Here is an 18,132-nt window from a genome sequence, read left to right as displayed (position 1 = left end):
AGCAAGTGCCGGCACCCAGAACCGCGCTCACAGACACACCAGCTAGAGCAGCCGACCGCCACTAGGTGGCCCCAGAGCACAGCCAGGACCAGGACCCTTTCTCAGGCGTCAGTAGACTCTGGTTTGGCAGAGTTTATTGGCACTGTCCAAGGCGGCAGCCATTAGCCGCATGTGGCTAAATTTAAACTTTAATTAAAGTGAGATATGATAAAATGTCAACTTCTCAGTCGCAATAGCCACACTGCAAGTGCTCAACAGCCACACATGGCCCCTGCCTGCCATAGGGGACCATGTGAGTCCAGAGTTCAGAAAAGCAGCCGAGGACCTGGAGGCCAAATGACGGTAGGGAGGGGCGGGCCGAGAGGCAGCTGCAGGGCCACGGACACATTCCCAGCTGGTGGCTTCAGGTCCCTGGGACGCTCACCGCGAAGTACAAGTACGCGCCTGGGCTCTGCTCTCTAGATTTCCGGGATCAGGACCTCTGCTGGGGGAGCCGGGCATCTGCATCGTCACAGGCTCCTCATGGCTGTGACTGATGCACGGTAGAGAGTGAGGACCACGGATGCGGGGGGAGAATGTACACTGCAGGCCACCTAGGACAGAGCTGGGACCCCAGTCCCCCATGCACCAGCGGTGCGACCCCTCTGGGACTCCCCTTCCTCTTGGGTATACGAGCGTGGAGGTGAGGCAAATGAGGGGGCTGTGAGAAGACACAGCAAATACTCCCTGAGCACTGATTCCCATCACAACCAGCGTCAGAGGCGTAGAAGTGCCGATGGAAACCGGGATGCAAAAGAAATTGTTGGTGAGGAAACACAGGAGAGTGGAAGTGAGGAGGGAAGGGAAGGGAAGGAAGAAGGAAGATGAAAGGACCTGTATTAGTCAGGGTTCTCCAGAGGAACAGAACTAATTGTGAGTGTGTGTGTGTGTGTGTGTGTGTGTGTGTGTGTGTGTGAAAATAGACAGATTTATTATAAAAGGAACTGGCTCACACAATTATGGAGGCTGACAGGTCCCAAGGTCTGCAGTCGGCAAGCGGGAGGCCCACGAGAGCCGACGGAGTAGATCCAGTATTAAGGCAGGAAAAAGCCGATGTCCCAGCTTCAGTTTCCTCATTCGTGGGAGGGTCGGCCACGTTGTGGTATCCTGGCCTTCGACCGGTTGGGTAAGGGCCACCATTTTGGAAGAGCAACCTGCTTTACTCAGTCGACCAACTGTTAATCTCCTCTAGAAACACCTCCACAGACAGACACACCTGGAATAACGTTTGATCAAGCATGTGGGCTCCCCATGGCACATCAAGTTGACACATAAAATTAACCATCCTAGGGTTAGACTCGGGACCCTAGGATGGTTCATTTCATGTGTCAACTTGAAGAAATTGAAGATTTTAGAGGCAGGATTTCAGAGAGAAGAGGTGCTCTTAGCAAAAGGAGAGAGCCAAGGACACCCAAGTAGCGTCCAGGATACCTGAATGAAGTTCAGACCTCCAGAAAAGATCTCCTCCCTAACGCCAGGATTCCGGCTCTGAGAGGAGGCACCCAGAGCGACATCTTCACGCTCATTAGGGTGTAGTGTCCCCTGGCATGTGGCACACACTCTCCGTTCTCCACTGAGGGCTGGGGAGGCAGGTGACACATTGGGCACGACCAGGTCTCGGCCTTGGTCTGGGATTCCTGAAGGAAAGGAAGGCAAATTCCCCCCCCAAACCACACGTGTGCTTGGAATGTAGGCGTGGCTACCCTGGAGTTACCTGCACAATACAGGTCAGTAACGCCGACTCCATGAATGTCACCAGCACGAAGAAGCTGATGTTCTTCTACGTCAGGGGCTTCGTGGCCTCTGGTTGAATCAACAAAGTCTGACCTAAGACCCCAAACCCGGCCCCAGTTCCAGGGCACCCAGCGGACCTGCGTTTGAAGGATGGACACGAGCCTCTGACCGCACGCCAAGGAAAAGTCCCCCCTCTGCTCTCTTCCGACCCTTGGCCCAGCTGTCTATTTTGGTCGTTTCCTGGTTTCTCCCTCGCCCACTGATTTCCTTTGGGATCTGCCCACTCTTCCTTTCTCACATTCTTGATCTTCAGCTTCCTCCTCAGATCCGGCTGACTCCTTGGGCTCGTGCAGAAATACTGACTACGATGAGAAATCCTGGGATGACTCCATGGCTCCGAACTTCAGGGGTCAAAGGCCTTACGAAGGAAGAGACCTCCGATCAAAGCCCTGGATCCATTTCTCTGCTCTGGGTGCAGCCCGCTCTTGCGTCCTATCTCCCCTCCTCCAGGTCCCAGGCAGCAGCCTGCACTCACAACCCGAGAGCATCCGAACACGCAACCTCTGTGGTCACCCAGCCCCAAGGCAGCAGCGGGATCCGAGACGTTGTGGCAGGACCCCATGCCTAGAGCCGGCCCCCTACTTCAGCCCACGTTCTCTCGAAGCAAAGGTAACGTTAGAGTGGCTGACGGCAAGGGCTGCGGGTCCACGCGGTCCCGGGCCTGAGTGCCGGCCACCGTGCTTCACCGCCATGTAGCCAACACCAGTGATGGGCAACCTTTTGAGCTTGGTGTGTCAAACTTCGCCAAAAAACTGAGCATAACTCGGGTAGTGTGTCACTTTGAGGAAAAAAACTAACTCCAAGGCTCTAGTCGCAAATGTTTCATCCTCAGGAGCAGCACATGTTTCATCCTCGGCATGCGGCCGCGTGTCATCAGAAATGGCTACGCGTGTCAGTGCTGACACGCGTGTCATAGGTTCGCCATCACCGAGCCAACCACAAGCAAACTGAACGCTCCAAGCCACTGCCTGCTCGTCTGTAAAATGGGGGTGATGACAGGACTGACTGAACGCACTGGGTTGTTTGTTACAGGATTTAGGGAGCTACTGCGGGTGGAGGGCTCGGTGAGGGGTCAGGCTGACAGAAAGCTCACCTACAAACTACATCAGGCCCTCGGATAATGTCGTGTTATTGTAACATTGAAGAGATGCCTGAGGAACTTAACTCTTGTTTATGTCAATTAGCTTACGATGACACTGACTTAGCCCTCATTCTGCTTAAAGTCGCAGTGACATGAAGTGAGCAAGGCCTGACTGTGGCCATAAGGACGGTGCTGACTGTTATTGTCGGGAGGCAGGCCTGCTGTGGATGGAGGGAGACTTCCCTGATTCAGGCTCCACCGTTTCAGACTGTGAGCATTTTCAGTCAACAATAAAGTCAACAGGATTTCAGGGGTGGCGTTCAGACTTAGGAAGTAGCTGGCCAGAGCCCCCTGGACTGTACAGCTTCCTGGGCAGCGCGCCACCAGCCACTGGCTGAGTCCCAGACCCTCTGCTCCCCACGCCGGGCCTATGTCTCGTTGTGCTATTGACCTGAAGGAACACAATCGCACCTTTTCAATGTTCCACTGACTCGGACAGCCTCTCCCCGGACTGGGTCTAAATGTGAGAGATTTCACTGTAAAATCCATGCATGGTCCTTAACAGGTATGGACGTTTGGGTTTTGGAAGGTGGGATAAGCAATGATTTTTATTCTTAAATTTTTTTTCCCCCCCAAGGTATGGCTGGCAGGTCACAGTGCCCCCGACCCCGGGACTTGAGCCTGGGTCACCGCATAAAAAGCCACCAGTGCTGGCCTTGACTCGCACATCCCAGCACTGTCCCGAGTGGACCCTGCCGGCCCTCGGTGGCCTTCCTCTGAGCGCAGGCTGGCACTGGGCACAATTCCTGTCAGCGTGGACCGCCTGCACCCTCATCCTCACCCCCAGGACCCGGGTGGCCCCCTGTTCCGTGAGCCCCGGGGAGGAAAGCACCCAGAATCTCTCATCTAGTCCGTCACCTGCCCACTCAGGCCACGGACACCAAGAGCGGCCTGAGCCCCAGCACGGCCAGCAGGTCTCTCCCGGACCCAGCAGGGAACACGCTCGGTTAATCTTCACAAAGTGAACAAAGTCTCACGCCTTGGAGGGAGGTCGCAGAGCCCCGCCTCCTTCGTCCCTCAGTCTGCTCTGCAAGATGCTGAGAGCTCCACTTGACCCCGCACACGGTTCTTCCTTCTCATTCCACCCGAGGCCACCGATGGGCGCCAGCGTCCCCTCAGACGGGCCACTTGACGCAGGGTGTCCAGACACAGGGTTTGTGGCCGCCAGCCAAGGCCCTGCCTGCCCTCGGCACGGACCCGCCCTTCCGCTCCGCGGTGTGCCAGCAGAGTGCCGTCAGCCCCGAGAGATCCAGCTGGGGACCCGGCCACCTGGGTGGGCAGGGCCTGCGGGGGAGGAGAAGGGAAACCCAAGCCACACATCTCCATGGCAACCAAACACACTGGCCGCTGGAGGAGCAAGGCAAGAAAGAAGGGGGCTTTAAAAACGCCCACACATTGCACTTCTGGGAACGAACACCAAGGAGACGCTTCAGCGAGGGGAGAAAGGACGCAGGCACGACAACAGTCGGGGGCTGTGGGTGACGACCCACAGGCCGGAAGCGAGTGCGATGCCGAAAAAGAATAACTCCCGGTTACTAGGCAACGGTTACAATGACTACTATGAAGACTGCAGAGACGTGGAGGAACTTACGACAAAACAGTAAATCAAAAAGGACATGACACTTTAGATGCTATGATTACAATTCTAAAAATTTCAGAGAATCGTGGGCGAATCTGTATAAATTTGGACAAAGCCTAGAAGGGAACACGTACAGCTGGAAGCCCCCGTTTCAGTAACATCACAGGTTTCGGCTGCCATGCTGTTGTCACAACCAACAGTGAGCTGAACATTGTTGCTGCTTGTGAGCGGTGGGGAGCCGGGGAGCCCCAAGGAACCCACACCCTCCACACCGGAAAAGGCCCCGAGGGGACCCCCGGGACCCTCCCAGCACCCCGGGGCGTGGGAGGCTGTCAGAGCACCTCCCAGCTCCCCGGGGGCCCATCACTGAGACGACACAGCTCTCTTCTGCGCCGGGGACTGGCTGCTCAGCGTCCCGCCACCGCCCGGCCCCTCTGTGTCCTTTCCGGTGTGTGGGACGAGGACCCAGGCAGCTGGCACGCCTGGCATGTCCTTCGTTTCGCTGTCTGTGAAAGTAACAAACTAAAAGCCGCTCGCTGTTTCTTCGCCCGGCGGGTCAGTGGGGCCTCGGCCTTTCCTGGAAGCATGTGTGAGCGTGACAAAACCCAGCATTTGGTTAGTAAATTAGCAACACGATCCAGGAAGCCAGTGCGTGTGTGTGCGTGTGTGCACGCGCGCACGTACATATAGAAACACGTCTCTATGGTGTTTTATGCTAGATTGTTTTCATAAATGAAACGGGAAACAGGAAAACACACACGCACCCCAACAGGAAAAACCGGGGTGTGCAAGGCTAAGCTGGACTCGGGAGCCTGGATTCTGTGCCGGCTCCAAGCGAGGTCTCCAATCTTGAGCAACTTTCTCCCTATCTCTGGGCCCCCATTTCCTCTTCCCCGACGAGGAGGGGTGGACCCCAGCTGTGCCGTCCCCTCCACCCTGAGGTTCGCAGACACACGTGAGGCCCCGCGGAGCCAGGCCACGGGGCGCCCGGCGCCTCCTGCCGCTGCAGCAGCTCCCGGGCAGCGGTAAGGCACCGAACCAAGGCAGCTCCTTCAGGCGTCTGAGAGAGGCCGCTCAGGCCCAGGCCTGGGTCTCCGACAGCTCCCTCCCCGTGGAGAGGCGGCTGTGTGTTTCCACGCAGCAGGAGTGTGTGCAGGCCCCGTGCAAACAGGAATGCGTGACACCCTCTTTCTGACGGAGTCCCGTCCCCATGCCTTCAGCAGCTCCGCTCTGGGGCCTGGACGGCTGGCACGGGGTCACGGAGCGTGTGGTCACAGCATCCATGACAGCACCAACCGGAAAGCCGGGCATGACAAATTCAGGAGAAATGGTTCCTTCCTGCGGCGGCACAGGGAAGGCTCGTGGAAAAGGCAGCCTCTGAGCCGGGTCCTGAAGCCTGGTCAGAATTTGAATGGACAGGGCGAGCAGAGAGGGGAGATGCTAGGGAGCCGTGTGTTCAGAGACACGGATGTGGAGAAGAGAAGGTCTGTCTGACTTGGTAAGTTAGTAGGAAGCGATGACAGAGACCAGACCACAAGGGCCTTGACTGCTGGACCAAGCCGACGCCCACACACGCCAGCTGTCCTCCGTCAGCCTGTGGGCTTGTCAGACTCTGAAGCGAGAGAAACCCAACCACTGAGGAACTGACAGCTAGTCATGTGGCCACAGGAGGAGCCAACGGACTCATTAAGATATTCCTCCCCAACAACTTGCTTGTATTTATTTATCTACCTTTTAAATATATTTTTATTGACTTCAGAGAGGAAGGGAGAGGTAGAGATAGAAACATCAATGATGAGAATCACTGATCAGCTGCCTCTTGCACGCCCCCTACTGGGGATTGAGCCCGCCGCAACTTGGTCATGTGCCCTTGACAGGAATTGAACCCGGAACTCTTTAGTCCGCAGGCCGACACTCTGTCCACTGAGCCAAACCAGCTAGGGCTTTGTTTTATTTTTAATCCTCACCTGAGGATATGTTTTTTATTGATTTGAGAGAGAAAGGGAGGGGGAGAGAGAGAGAGAGAGAGAGAGAGAGAGAGAGAGAGAGAAACATCAATGTAAGAGAAGCATAAATTGGTTGCCTCTGGTACACGCCCTGACCTGATCGGGGATCAAACCCACAACCTTTTGTTGTATAGGATGAGGCTCCAACCGACTGAGCCACCTGGCCAGGACTCCCCCGGCAACTTTCTTAGTTCAAATGATGATTGCTTGAGAAGGAAAACAGCCTCTACTTAATATTTTCTTTTTTCCCCTGGAAAATACAGCAAATATCAAGAAATATTTCGGCACAACTCTTGTACAGATAGGTAAAACAGAAACGTGTCAGTGAGTGAGGGAACAAGTAAGGTGTTATAGCCGGGAGACTGCGGAGAACCACACGTATGCAGGACATCAGAAACGCCGAAATGAGCGTGCGGGTCTCTTCCCTTCTGCGGCCACCGCAGACGCGCCAGCGGTCAAAATGAAGTTCAGTCCCTTCGTGATTTCTGACCGGAGCGAGATCCGTAACAGGCACTTCAATGCACCTTCCCAATGCACGCAGGAAGACTGTGTGCTCTGCTCTGCTGGGACAGAAGTGCAGGGTTGGATCCATGCCCAACCGAAAGGACGATGACGCTCAGGTGGTTCGAGGACATTACAAAGGGCAGCAGATGGGCAGAGGAGGCCAGGTTTACAGGAAGAACTATGCCATCACACTGAACGAGCACAGCGGGAGGAGGCCAACGGTACAACTGGGCATGTGGGCATTCGCCCCAGCAAGGCAGTGACCGCTAGACTAACGCTGGACAGAGACCGCAAAACGATCCTTGAACGTAAAGCCAAATCTCGCCAAGTAGGAAAGGAAAAGGGAAAATTCAAGGAAGGAACCATGGAGGAGATGCAGGAATAAAGTAATATTATATACAACTTTCATTAAAAACTTAAAATAACCCTAACCGGTTTGGCTCAGTGGCTAGAGCGTCGGCCTGTGGACTGAAAGGTCCCAGGTTCAATTCTGGTCAAGGGCATGTACCTTGGTTGCGGGCACAACCCCAGTAGGAGGTGTGCAGGAGGCAGCTGATATTTCTAGCTCTCTATCCCTCTCCCTTCCTTCCTATCTGTAAAAAAAATCAATAAAATATATTTTTTTAAAAAACTTAAAATAGATATAAAAAGAAACGCCGAAATAAACTTGCTAAACAGACGCGAAACAAACAGTGGCCAACGTCACAGGGCCACGGTCAATCAATCACACTCCACCAGACGTGTGCGTGTCGCGGCGGGAAACATGGGTATCGCCAGCAGGACCAAGCCACCTGCAGGGTGTGATGTGGCTCAAAGGCAAGGCCAGGCCCCGCTAGTCTGGTGACCGACCACAGCATTTCCACTCAGGACACGAGGAGACTTCGGTCCATGTCAAAGCCGTCCACAGTCTCCCCTGCAAAGGTGAGTACCGATCCACGCACAAACGGGACATCTCAGGCAGGAGTTTTACGGGCAAGCACAGCGGGGGCTGGAGCATGAGGCTTCGAGCATGACAAACCTGCCACTGCCAGGCGGCGCTGTGAAGCCACTCAACGCATCGCCCAAGTCCATCCCCGGCGAGGCCTGGTGCCCTGGGACCAGTCACCTTACCTGGATGGGCCCCGTGTGGGTGGCACAAAACCCTGCGTAGCGGGCGCCCTCCTTCTGGTGGGACCGTGAGGGGCCCGGGCCAGCAGCGTCTTCAGGACGGAGGCTCTTCCCTCTCCTCCCTTTCTCGGTCCCCACGACCCTTGCCCTCCGCTCCCCGCCCCGCCCCGCCCCGCACACACTCACTGCAGGCCGCACAGGTGAAGCAGGCGTCGTGGTACAGGTTCCCCATGGCCTGGCAGGCCTGGCCGGCCCCAAACACCCCTTTGCTGCATTTCACACAGGAACCTGCAAGGGCGAGAACACACCAGTGAGTCGGAGGGAAACAGTGTCAACTGAGTCGGAAAGAGCCAGTGAGCAAAGCCGGATGCTCCTCCCCATCAGCAGCATGTCACCCACCCCATGGGTCTCTCCTTTGCAATCTCTCCCCCTCCCTCCTCCCCCCACCCTCTCCCTCCCTCTCCCCCTCCCTCTCCCTGCACCAGCCTTTCAAGGGTCAGTGCTCCCACCACAGTGAACAGCCGGCTGCCAGACTGGGCTTCAGCCCCCACCCCGCTGCCCTCCGCTCTGCCATGCCTCCAGGTGGTCAGCTACTCCCTGCCGGAGCCCAGAGTCTCCCACCGTCTCTAGCACAGAGTCTCCCACCATCTCTAGCACAGAGTCTCCCACCATCTCTAGCACAGAGTCTCCCACCATCTCTAGCACAGAGTCTCCCACCATCTCTAGCACAGAGTCTCCCACCATCTCTAGCACAGAGTCTCCCACCGTCTCTAGCACAGAGTCTCCCACCATCTCTAGCACAGAGTCTCCCACCATCTCTAGCACAGAGTCTCCCACCATCTCTAGCACAGAGTCTCCCACCATCTCTAGCACAGAGTCTCCCACCGTCTCTAGCACAGAGTCCAAAACCCTGCACTGTCATGAACACATGCGCACAGACGGCAACATCTCAGCTACATGGTTTCCTTTCCTTCTCAGTGGGAACCAGGACTAGGATCTACTCTCCTCACTTCTTACAGAAGTATCTGCCCCGCGTCCAGGTCTGCCTGACTGCAAAGCAGGCGTTCTCCTCTGGCCCCCATCACCCAGCCCCTCACCTCCCCAACCCGCCCCCACCCCCCTGTGCTGGGTCTCAGCTCTTAGCCTTGCTCCTGGGCTCCCCTGCCTGGCGCCCTGCGCCCACCCTCTGTCTGTCCCTCCAAGTCCTTCGGGGCTCTCCCTCCCTCTGACTCTCTGGCTCTGAGGTGACACGGTGAACCAGGAGTCACAGAGCCGCTCCAGCCTGGAACTTTCCACCCACTCACCTCCCACGTGGCTTGAGCTAAGGTCTCTGAGCATCAGCTCTCAGTTGGAAAGATGTTCGCCCACCTGCTTTGCACGTTTGCAGGAGCAGCAGTGAAGGCTGCCTGGCAACCCAGCGTTCTGAAGAGTCACCTGCCTCGACTACCGACTACGAAACACCTGGCCTGGGGCTGTAATGCCACAGTCCACCATCACCCATACAACGGGGAGGGGCCCTTTCAGGGTCACTGTGAGGGACATGAGTGCTTCGCACAGGGCCGCTCATTGGTGGATGCTCGGGAAACAGGCATACAGATAAAAGGATGGTGCTAACGTCACTGCACTCCGCAAGGAGCTGCTTCAGCATGAAGGGAGCTCTCCGAGACCTCCCAGGCCCCAGGACCTCCCCCTGTCCGTCCGTCTGGACCAACCCAAAGCTGCACCACCACAGCCAGGCTCTGGGCTGGTCCCCAGAAAGGAGGCCATGGAGCCCCTCTTCCAAAGGACTCCCCCGAAGGCAAGCAAAAAGCTTCGCCATTACATACAGAATGCAGGACACACACACACACACACACACACACACTTTTTTCTTTCAGGGAAATATACCAAAATGTAAAGAGGTGTTTCTTCAGGTTGTAAATTTATGACTGCTTTTACTTCTTTGCAGTGTCTGTATTTAAGAAATAATTCTTGTAAGGGCAGGTAAAAAAAAAAAAGTGTACAGTAGTCTCAAAAAAAGTTTGAACATGTTTAAGTAGATGGTGTGACGTTAAGCTGTTGGAAAATCAATTCTATGCACACGCATCTATGCGTCCGCAGGCGACCAGCTCTCGTGCTCGGTCAGCAGGGGCTCGCGGGCATCCTGCTCTGACTCTGGTTCCGACCTGCCAGGCTGTCCCCGGGCTGCCAATCCCCAGCCTCTGCCGACAGTTCCTATCATCCCAAGATGACGAACTAACGGTACCACCTTCAGAGATGCACTGGCACCAACCCAACAGGCCCACAGAGAACACACAAGCCAAGGGCCCTCAGGTTGCGGCCAACTCCCTGAGAAAGCACGTGATGGTGTCGGCCAAGGAAACTGGCTCCTGGAGGAGTTCGTTTATGAGAAACTCTAGAGATCACAACTTGTAGTTCTTCATTTTCAACATTATGAAAAATTTCAAACATGCAGAAAAGTCGAAAGAATCACACAGGAACATCCTCCCCATGTCCGCCCACCACCCCAATTCTATGACTGTTCACATCAATCAATCCAACTACCCCTCTAATTTTTTTTTTTTACATTTTTTTTTTAAATTTCTTTATTGATTAAGGTGTCACATATTTGTCCTCATCCCCCCATTCCCATCCCCCCCCCCCCCCCCCGCATGCCCCAACCCCCTGTTGAACTTAACCGTTGGATAGGCTCATATGCATGCACACAAGTCCTTTGGTTGAACTCTCCCCCTATCCCTCTAATTTTTTGTCGTTGTGGTGGTTAATCCTCACCCAAGGATATTTTTTTCCATTGATTTTTAGAGAGAGTGGAAGGGAGCGGGAGAGACAGAGAGAAACATCGATGTGAGGAGACACATCGATTGGTTGCCTCCTGAACATGCCCTGACCAAGGCCGGGGATCGAGCCTGCAACCGAGGTACGTGCCCTTGACCGGAATCGAACCTGGGACGCTTCAGTCCGCAGGCTGATGCTGTATGCACTGAGCCAAACCGGCCAGGGCCCATTTTATTTTTGATGCCTTTCAAAGTAAGTTGCAATCAGGCGTCCATTTCACCTTGAACGCTCCCGCCTGCAAATCATTCCCTAGGGTTCCTTATTTCCCAGCAACAAAGGCTGGCTCGTCACACAGCACCCGAAGCTCGCGCAGGGCAGACGGGATGGTGCCTCCAAACAACGTGGACATAGCTGCTCACCAACCCGAAGGAAACCACCCCCAGGGGCAACACCAGGGCTTCCCGGCTGAACCTGCTGTAGAAATGTTCCTGCAAAGAGCAGAGGAGCCGAAACCGGTTTGGCTCAGTGGATAGAGCGTCGGCCTGCGGACTGAAGGGTCCCAGGTTCGATTCCGGTCAAGGGCATGTACCTTGGTTGCGGGCACATCCCCAGTAGGGGGTGTGCAAGAGGCAGCTGATCGATGTTTCTAACTCTCTATCCCTCTCTCTTCCTCTCTATAAAAAAATCAATAAAATATATTAAAAAAAAAAAAAAAGAGCAGAGGAGCCCTGAGGGTCAAGGGCGTGGTCAGCCCTTCCACGGACCGCACGCCAGGGAGGAAAGCGTGAGAAAGCGCCCGAGTGGGTGGGAAGCTGTCCACTCACAGTGAAGACGTGAACGCGTGTGGTCTGGGGAGTGGGAGCGGAGCGGCTGTCCCACTCCTGCTCGCAAAGCGAATGGCAGAACGGACAGCGTCTCCAAGTGGACTCAGACAAGCGCCAGGCCCCCCGGGCTTCCTGCTAAGTTATCTCCCCACGTCAGGCCTTCCTCCCCTCCCGGCAGCCAGCCAGCGACGCGGTCTTCTGGCTTCCTCCTCCTCTGAGGGCTGAGAGCTACTGATTCAGCCCGGCCCCGCCCCCACTCGCTCTTATCCCCGGGCTCGTCCTTCTCCGCCGTCCTTGGGGCTGGCTGACATCCTCTCCCCACGGTGACCGCTGACCGTCTCCCACAGACGCAAAGCAGGGAAGGGCCGTCCGTCACAGAGCCAGGAAGGTCCCACACGGAGCCACGTAGGTGGGGAGCTATTTCGTCCCTGTGGCCGGTGGTAAATGGACAGAAAAGCACCTCGTGGGCAGGAAATAGATCTATTCCTCCTTTGGCAGTAAACGCAACCAGAGTCAATGTCATGTTTTAGGAAATAGTGCGCCCACCAGGCCCGGGCCGGGTCTTCTTCCAGGGAAGGAGCCAGCACCCCTTTCCGACGCCCGCGCCCCAGAAGGGCAGATGCTGTAACGTGCTGAAGGTCACACGGCTGGCAGGTTTGAGAGACCGAACCGGAGCCCTACCTCAAAGGTCCTGTTAGCCCCGTCTGATTGGCAGGTGTGTCTATTCCAGCCACATGGAAGGGGCCCCCCGAAAATCAGGGTGCTCCTTCCTCACCCCCTGTATCACCTGCCCTGAAAATCCTGTGCTCCGCCTCCTCGCCCCTCCCTCTCCTCTACCATCTGGCACCACCCATCTCACTGTCTCCATAGTTCCGCCTTTTCCAGAATGCCACGCAGCTGGAACCATACAGTGTATGTGGCCTTTTCAGACTTGGCTTCTCTCAGTCAGGTACATTTAAGCTTCCTCCGTGTCTTTTTTAAAAATATGTATTTTTTTTTATTGATTTCAGAGAGAAAGGTAGAGGGAGAGAGAGAGAAACATCAGTGATGAGAATCACTGATCGGCTGCCTCCTGCACGCCCCCTACTGGGGATCAAACCCACAACTCGGGCATGTGCCCTGACCAGGAATCCAACCTGTGACCTCCTGGTTCGTAGGTTGACGCTCAACCACTGAGCCACGCCCGCCGGGCCTAGGTCCCTCCATGTCTTTTCATGGCTTGATAGCTCATTTCTTTTTAGTGCTCAATAATATTCCGTCGACCGGATGGACCACACTTGGTTGATCGGGTCACCTACGAAGATGACAACATCTTGGTTGCTCCCAGGTTTTGGCAACTGCGACTACAGCTGCTGTAAACGTTCACGGGTGGGTTTTTGTGTGGACACAGGTTCTCAGTTCCTTTGGGTAAACACCAAGGAGCAAGACTGCGGGACTGGATGGTAAGCACATGGTTAGTTTTATAAGAAACTGCCACAGGGTCTCGCAATGTGGCTGTATGGGATCCTTTTAGAATATCCCCCCCCCCCCCCCCCCCGGGAAGGACAAGGACGAGGGGCCGCTTCCTGTTTTAAGGGATGGACAACAGGAGGCAAGAGCCCCAGCGACGCTTTGGGCACTTGCCCCACCTCTCTTGAGGTTTGTGGTTTTCGGCCGGGTAATGCTAGGATTACACGTCTCCTCCCCTCTATCAGAAAGTAAGCTTGCTGAGGGCCGGGCCTACTATACACTGTGTCCCCTAGCGCACAGTAGGTGCCAAGTAGCACGGAACTCACTCAGAGCCAGAGCTGGGGGGAGGGAGGGCGGTCCAGCTTCAGGGAAAGGTAAGAGACGACGCAGAGAGGAAGGCCAGAGGCATGTGTGCAACTGTGGGATGACTCATGTGACTGCGATGAGCCAGCTGGGAGGCGGGGCTGGAGGCACAGAAACTCCAGAGGGGGCCCCTGGGACACGGGAGGGGCTGGGAAGTGACCCTCTGAGCCAGGGAGGGAGGGTGGTGGCCAAGAGGGGAACTGAGAGACACTGCACATCTCGGGCAGCAGGCGGGGCTGGCAGAGAGTCCAGGGCTGTCACCAACCCACGTGGCCCAGGCCTGTGGGCTGCTCCCCGGCTGCACCCCCAGGAAAATAAGGACACCCCCGCCCCCCTTTCCCCCAGGTGGACTGGCTCTCATCCCGAGGCTGCATGTGGGCGGGTCAGGGCCCTGGGAAGCTGTCCGGAGCCTTACACACAGACTTCCATGGGGCAGAGAAGGAAAAACAGCACCGATGACAAACGCTACTAATACTAACTACGACGTACTGTAGTGCCATGTCCTCTAAGAGCCGGAGCACCGTCACAGGCCTTCCTAAAGCTTCCCAACTCTCCAGTAAACAGGAAGTGTCACTCCTGAGGGAACGCGGCATTTTATTATTACTGTTGTCACCGCCACCCTGGTTATTGTTTCGGCTCCACATTATCGGCATGGTTGAGATTCGAGCCAGGCTGGCAGACTCTGCACAGCAGGGGCTGTTGTCAAACTGCTTAAAGGGGGAGAAACTTTTCTCAAAACAAGTATCAGCGAAACCTCAACTATAGATACCAGGCCAAAGGGAGGCCACCCTACGGTTTGGGTGGGACGGAGACCTCTCTGCCTCCCCTAGTGTCGGGTCCCCGACTGCGGCTCCAAGGAAGATCATTTGAGGACCAATGACACAGCGAAACTGATCGAATGCAGACGACTCCACCCAGCCGGGCCTGGGGCGGCGCTCCCTGGGAAATGCCTTGTCCCAAGTCGGTATGAAATCATCTCCCGCACCCCCGAGCCAGAACTGAGCGTGGGTTAGGGCCGCGGCACCTTCCCCCAGTCCTAGCAGAGGCGGGATTTATACACAGGGCGCCAGCCACGCAGCCTTCGCGGAGGTTCGGCTGCAGCTCCCGCCTCCTGCCTTCGACAGCGTGAGACCCTGCAGCCCTCCTGCCACCGAACAGCCAGCCAACCTGGGTGATGCCCGCGTCAGCATCTTCTGTTGTCCCGGTAAGGACTGAAATAGACAAGCTCCATCAGGCTAGGCAGTAGGTGTGGTCTGTACCCCAGCCCTCGGCTGGGCCCCTCCAGCCACTGCTCCTCTCGCAGGGAGGAAGGATGGCGCCGGACGCTGCCCACCCTTCACTGGACACCCAGGGGCAGCCTCTCTAGCTTGGCGGGCCGGATGCTGCACAGCATGGGGGATCCCACAGCCATCGCCCACCTACTGTGCTGGCAGGGGTTTGTGGGAAAGGCCAGGGCATCCGGTCAGCGTTTGGGGGTGGGCTGGGAGGGAGCAGGTCTGCCTGGAACACACCTGAATGAATGAGTCCAGACACAAGGCTTTTTCTCAGCTGAGCGGCACAGCCTGTGGCCCTGGGCAGCTCTGGGATCAGCGGGTTCCGGAAAAGGTGCCAGGAGTTTGGGGCAGAGCTGGACCAATGACCCCTGCCTCCCATGCAGGGGGCCGCTTCTCAAGTGCGGCTGTAGGAATCCGTGGAGATGCCCACCACCACCTCCAGGAATACGTTTCAGTTTGGGGGCGGGGCCAAACCACCGCACCGCAGGCGATGCTAAGGGGCGCCAAACCACCGCAGGAGATGCTAAGGGGCGGCCCAGGCTGAGAACCATGGAAAACACCACCCCCCACCTGGCACCCGGGCCTCCCTGCCTCTGCCCTCTCTGCCACGCACCCCGCAGCTCCCGAGACGAGGGGAGAACTCTCGGCAAGCCACAAAGGAAGTACTTAAGGGCATTCTGTGCTCTGGGGTCATTGCGCCAGTCTGCTTTCTTCACTCTGAAACCTGCTCAAAACCAGCCATGGCCTCACTCCATTGCAGTGAGAAAGGAAGTTTCTATCACAACTTCCCAATCGCTGTGAGCTGAGCTGTCCTCGAGGCAGCCCAGGACACTCCTCCTTCCCTGCCCTCCACTCTCCAAAGGAAGAAAAGACCCCAGGGTATCCCCTGCGAGCCCCTCGCCCCTCCAACTCCTGCAGCCGCTGGGCCTGCAGCTTTGGGCTCCCACTCTCTGTCCTCCCCTCACTCTGGCCTCTCCAAGCAGAGCCCCGCTGGCTTCCTCAGCTCTAATCTGACACAGGAATGGCCCACCCTCTCAGCTCTAATCTGACACAGGAACGGCCCACCCGCATCGGAAGAGATGCGCCACCTCCTTGCCAGGCGTCACACGCAAAGGCGGGATGCCACCTGTCACTGACCCGCCGGCAAAGACGGAAAACCATCATAGCCGTCCCCGAGGGAAGAGAGAGGGCGCTTGGTGCTCTGTTAGCAGAAGCGTAAGTGGACCGCTTTCTGGAAGGCAGTGTGGGGCAATGTGCGGAAGCCTTAGAAACCTTGACGCCGCCCGGCCGGTGTGGCTCAGTGGTTAGGCGTTGGCCTATGAACCAGGAGGCTATGGTTCAATTCCCACGCAGGGCACATGCCCGGGTTGTGGGTTCAATCCCCAGTGTGGGATGTGCAGGAGGCAGCCAATCAATGATTCTCTCTCATCATTGATGTTTCTCTCTCTTCCCCTCTCCCTTCCTCTCTGAAATCAGTAAGAATATTTTTTTGAAAAAATTCACACCATTTCGCCCTGGCCGGTTTGGCTCAGTGGATAGAGCGTCGCCCGGGTTCGATTCCGGTCAGGGGCATGTACCTTGGTTGCGGGCACATCCCCGGTGGGGGGGTGTGCAGGAGGCAGCTGATGGATGTTTCTCTCTCATCAATGTTTCTGGCTCTCTATCCCTCTCCCTTCCTCTCTGTAAAAAACCAATAAAATATCTTTTTTAAAAAGATTCACACCATTTGACACGGTGATTTCACAGCCCAGGCTGTGGCACTGCAGGATTCTCGTCATTCCCCAAAGTCACCGCAGAGACGGAGTCACAAATACCGAGCTGTGGCTCCTACAGGAAACACAAGGTCAGGTTCCCGCGAGCCTCTGGTCACATGTTCGCCAACCAATCAGTACCGAGCGTTGCTTCGCCCGTGTTTCTGTTAAAAGACACCTTACTTAGTAAATACCGTTGATTTATGAACACTGAGCTCACACCAGCAGCGCTTAATGACTCACGCCTCCATGAAGCTCAGGTAACACCCGTGCGTTCTCCGTGAAGACACATCAGAGCCTTCTCACGCTCAGGAATACCGGGCGGCACTTCAGCGCTGCTCTTAGGTCACAACCAGGAGCACGAAAATGCAAAAAGGCCTGGCACCGCACAGACCACAGACGGGACACGTGTTCACCGTCCAGGCCTCAGCCGGAACGTCCGCGGGCAAAACTAAAATCTTTCACTGCCCTGGGCATGTCCCCAAACGGTCGCCAAAGAGCTCACTACTGACTTGCGGGTTACAAATACACGTGAACCAGCAGGCAAATTCGCAAAACACAACCTGAGTAATAAGGATCAACTACATACGAATGCCGTGTGAACCCATTTATGTTACCTTTTAGGACAGGCAAACGGATAAAGGATGGAAAAGTCAGAACAGTGGCTGCCTGGGGGAGGGAAATGACTGGGAAGAGGCGTGAGGGAGCTTTCTGGGGTTGGAAGTTCATCTATACAAAAAAAGTATATATGGATGTTAAGATATGTTTTTATTGAATTTTTTAGAGAGAGAGGAAAGGAGAGGGAGAGGTTGAAACATCGATGAGAAACAAAATCGATTGGCTGCCTCCCGCACGTCCCCCACTGGGGATCGAGCCCAAAACCCAGACATGTGCCCTGACCAGGAATTGAACTGTGGCCTCCTGGTTCCTGGGTCGACGCTCAAACCACGGAGCCACACCAGCCGGGGGAGGGGGGGGGGAACTTTCTATATTTTGATAGAAGTGTGGGTTACATGGGTGCATGCATGTCCCAAAACTCCTGGAACTAAACATTTCACTGCATGTAATGTACGTTTTTAAAAAAACACAGCCACGAATTCCTTGACACGCCTTCCCTTGAGAGGTGGGGGAGGGCTGGGGTGGTCAGCAGAGGCCTGGCGTGTCCAGTGCGGAGAGGAGACGCCCACAGCGCACGGCCGGGCCCATTCTCCCGCCTCATCCTGTGCTCCCTTGGCTCTGTGTCTGGCTCTACGCGAGGGCGGAGCGGCCTCTCCCCACACCCCATGCCCACTGTCAGGCCTGGGTAACCTGGAGAGGTGGCAGGCACAGGGAGGCCACGGGCACAGGAGGGGCTGGCGGCTCTAAAACTGACCTCCATGGCGCCCCGACAAAGGGCCTCTGTGTAAGCGGGCCACCTGAGCGACCAGCCTCAGCTGCGTCAGAACAGGCCCCGGACAATGGGGTCTTTGGAAGCTGCCGGGAAAGCCGCCCTGACTTGGCCACCCGCGCTCGCGCCCGCACCCAGG

The 18,132-nt window shown here is 56.1% G+C and overlaps 1 protein-coding gene across 2 annotated transcripts in view; it reads right to left on the bottom strand.

Annotated features, from left to right (window-relative positions):
- The window catches only part of LIMD1 (LIM domain containing 1), a 43,997-nt gene that overhangs the window by 12,262 nt on the left and 13,603 nt on the right, over positions 1 to 18,132 (bottom strand). The window contains exon 2 of one of the 2 annotated variants that reach the window (XM_008156951.3): positions 8,357 to 8,458. The exons of the other annotated variant lie outside the window; for it this stretch is intronic. Coding sequence (XP_008155173.2) covers positions 8,357 to 8,458 — 102 coding nt within the window. The remainder of the gene's footprint in view (positions 1 to 8,356; positions 8,459 to 18,132) is intronic. 2 annotated transcript variants of the gene reach the window in all.

The sequence above is a fragment of the Eptesicus fuscus genome, chromosome 18 (assembly GCF_027574615.1).
Source record: "Eptesicus fuscus isolate TK198812 chromosome 18, DD_ASM_mEF_20220401, whole genome shotgun sequence".
Taxonomy (NCBI): domain Eukaryota; kingdom Metazoa; phylum Chordata; class Mammalia; order Chiroptera; family Vespertilionidae; genus Eptesicus; species Eptesicus fuscus.
This window is presented reverse-complemented; position numbering and strand designations above follow the sequence as displayed.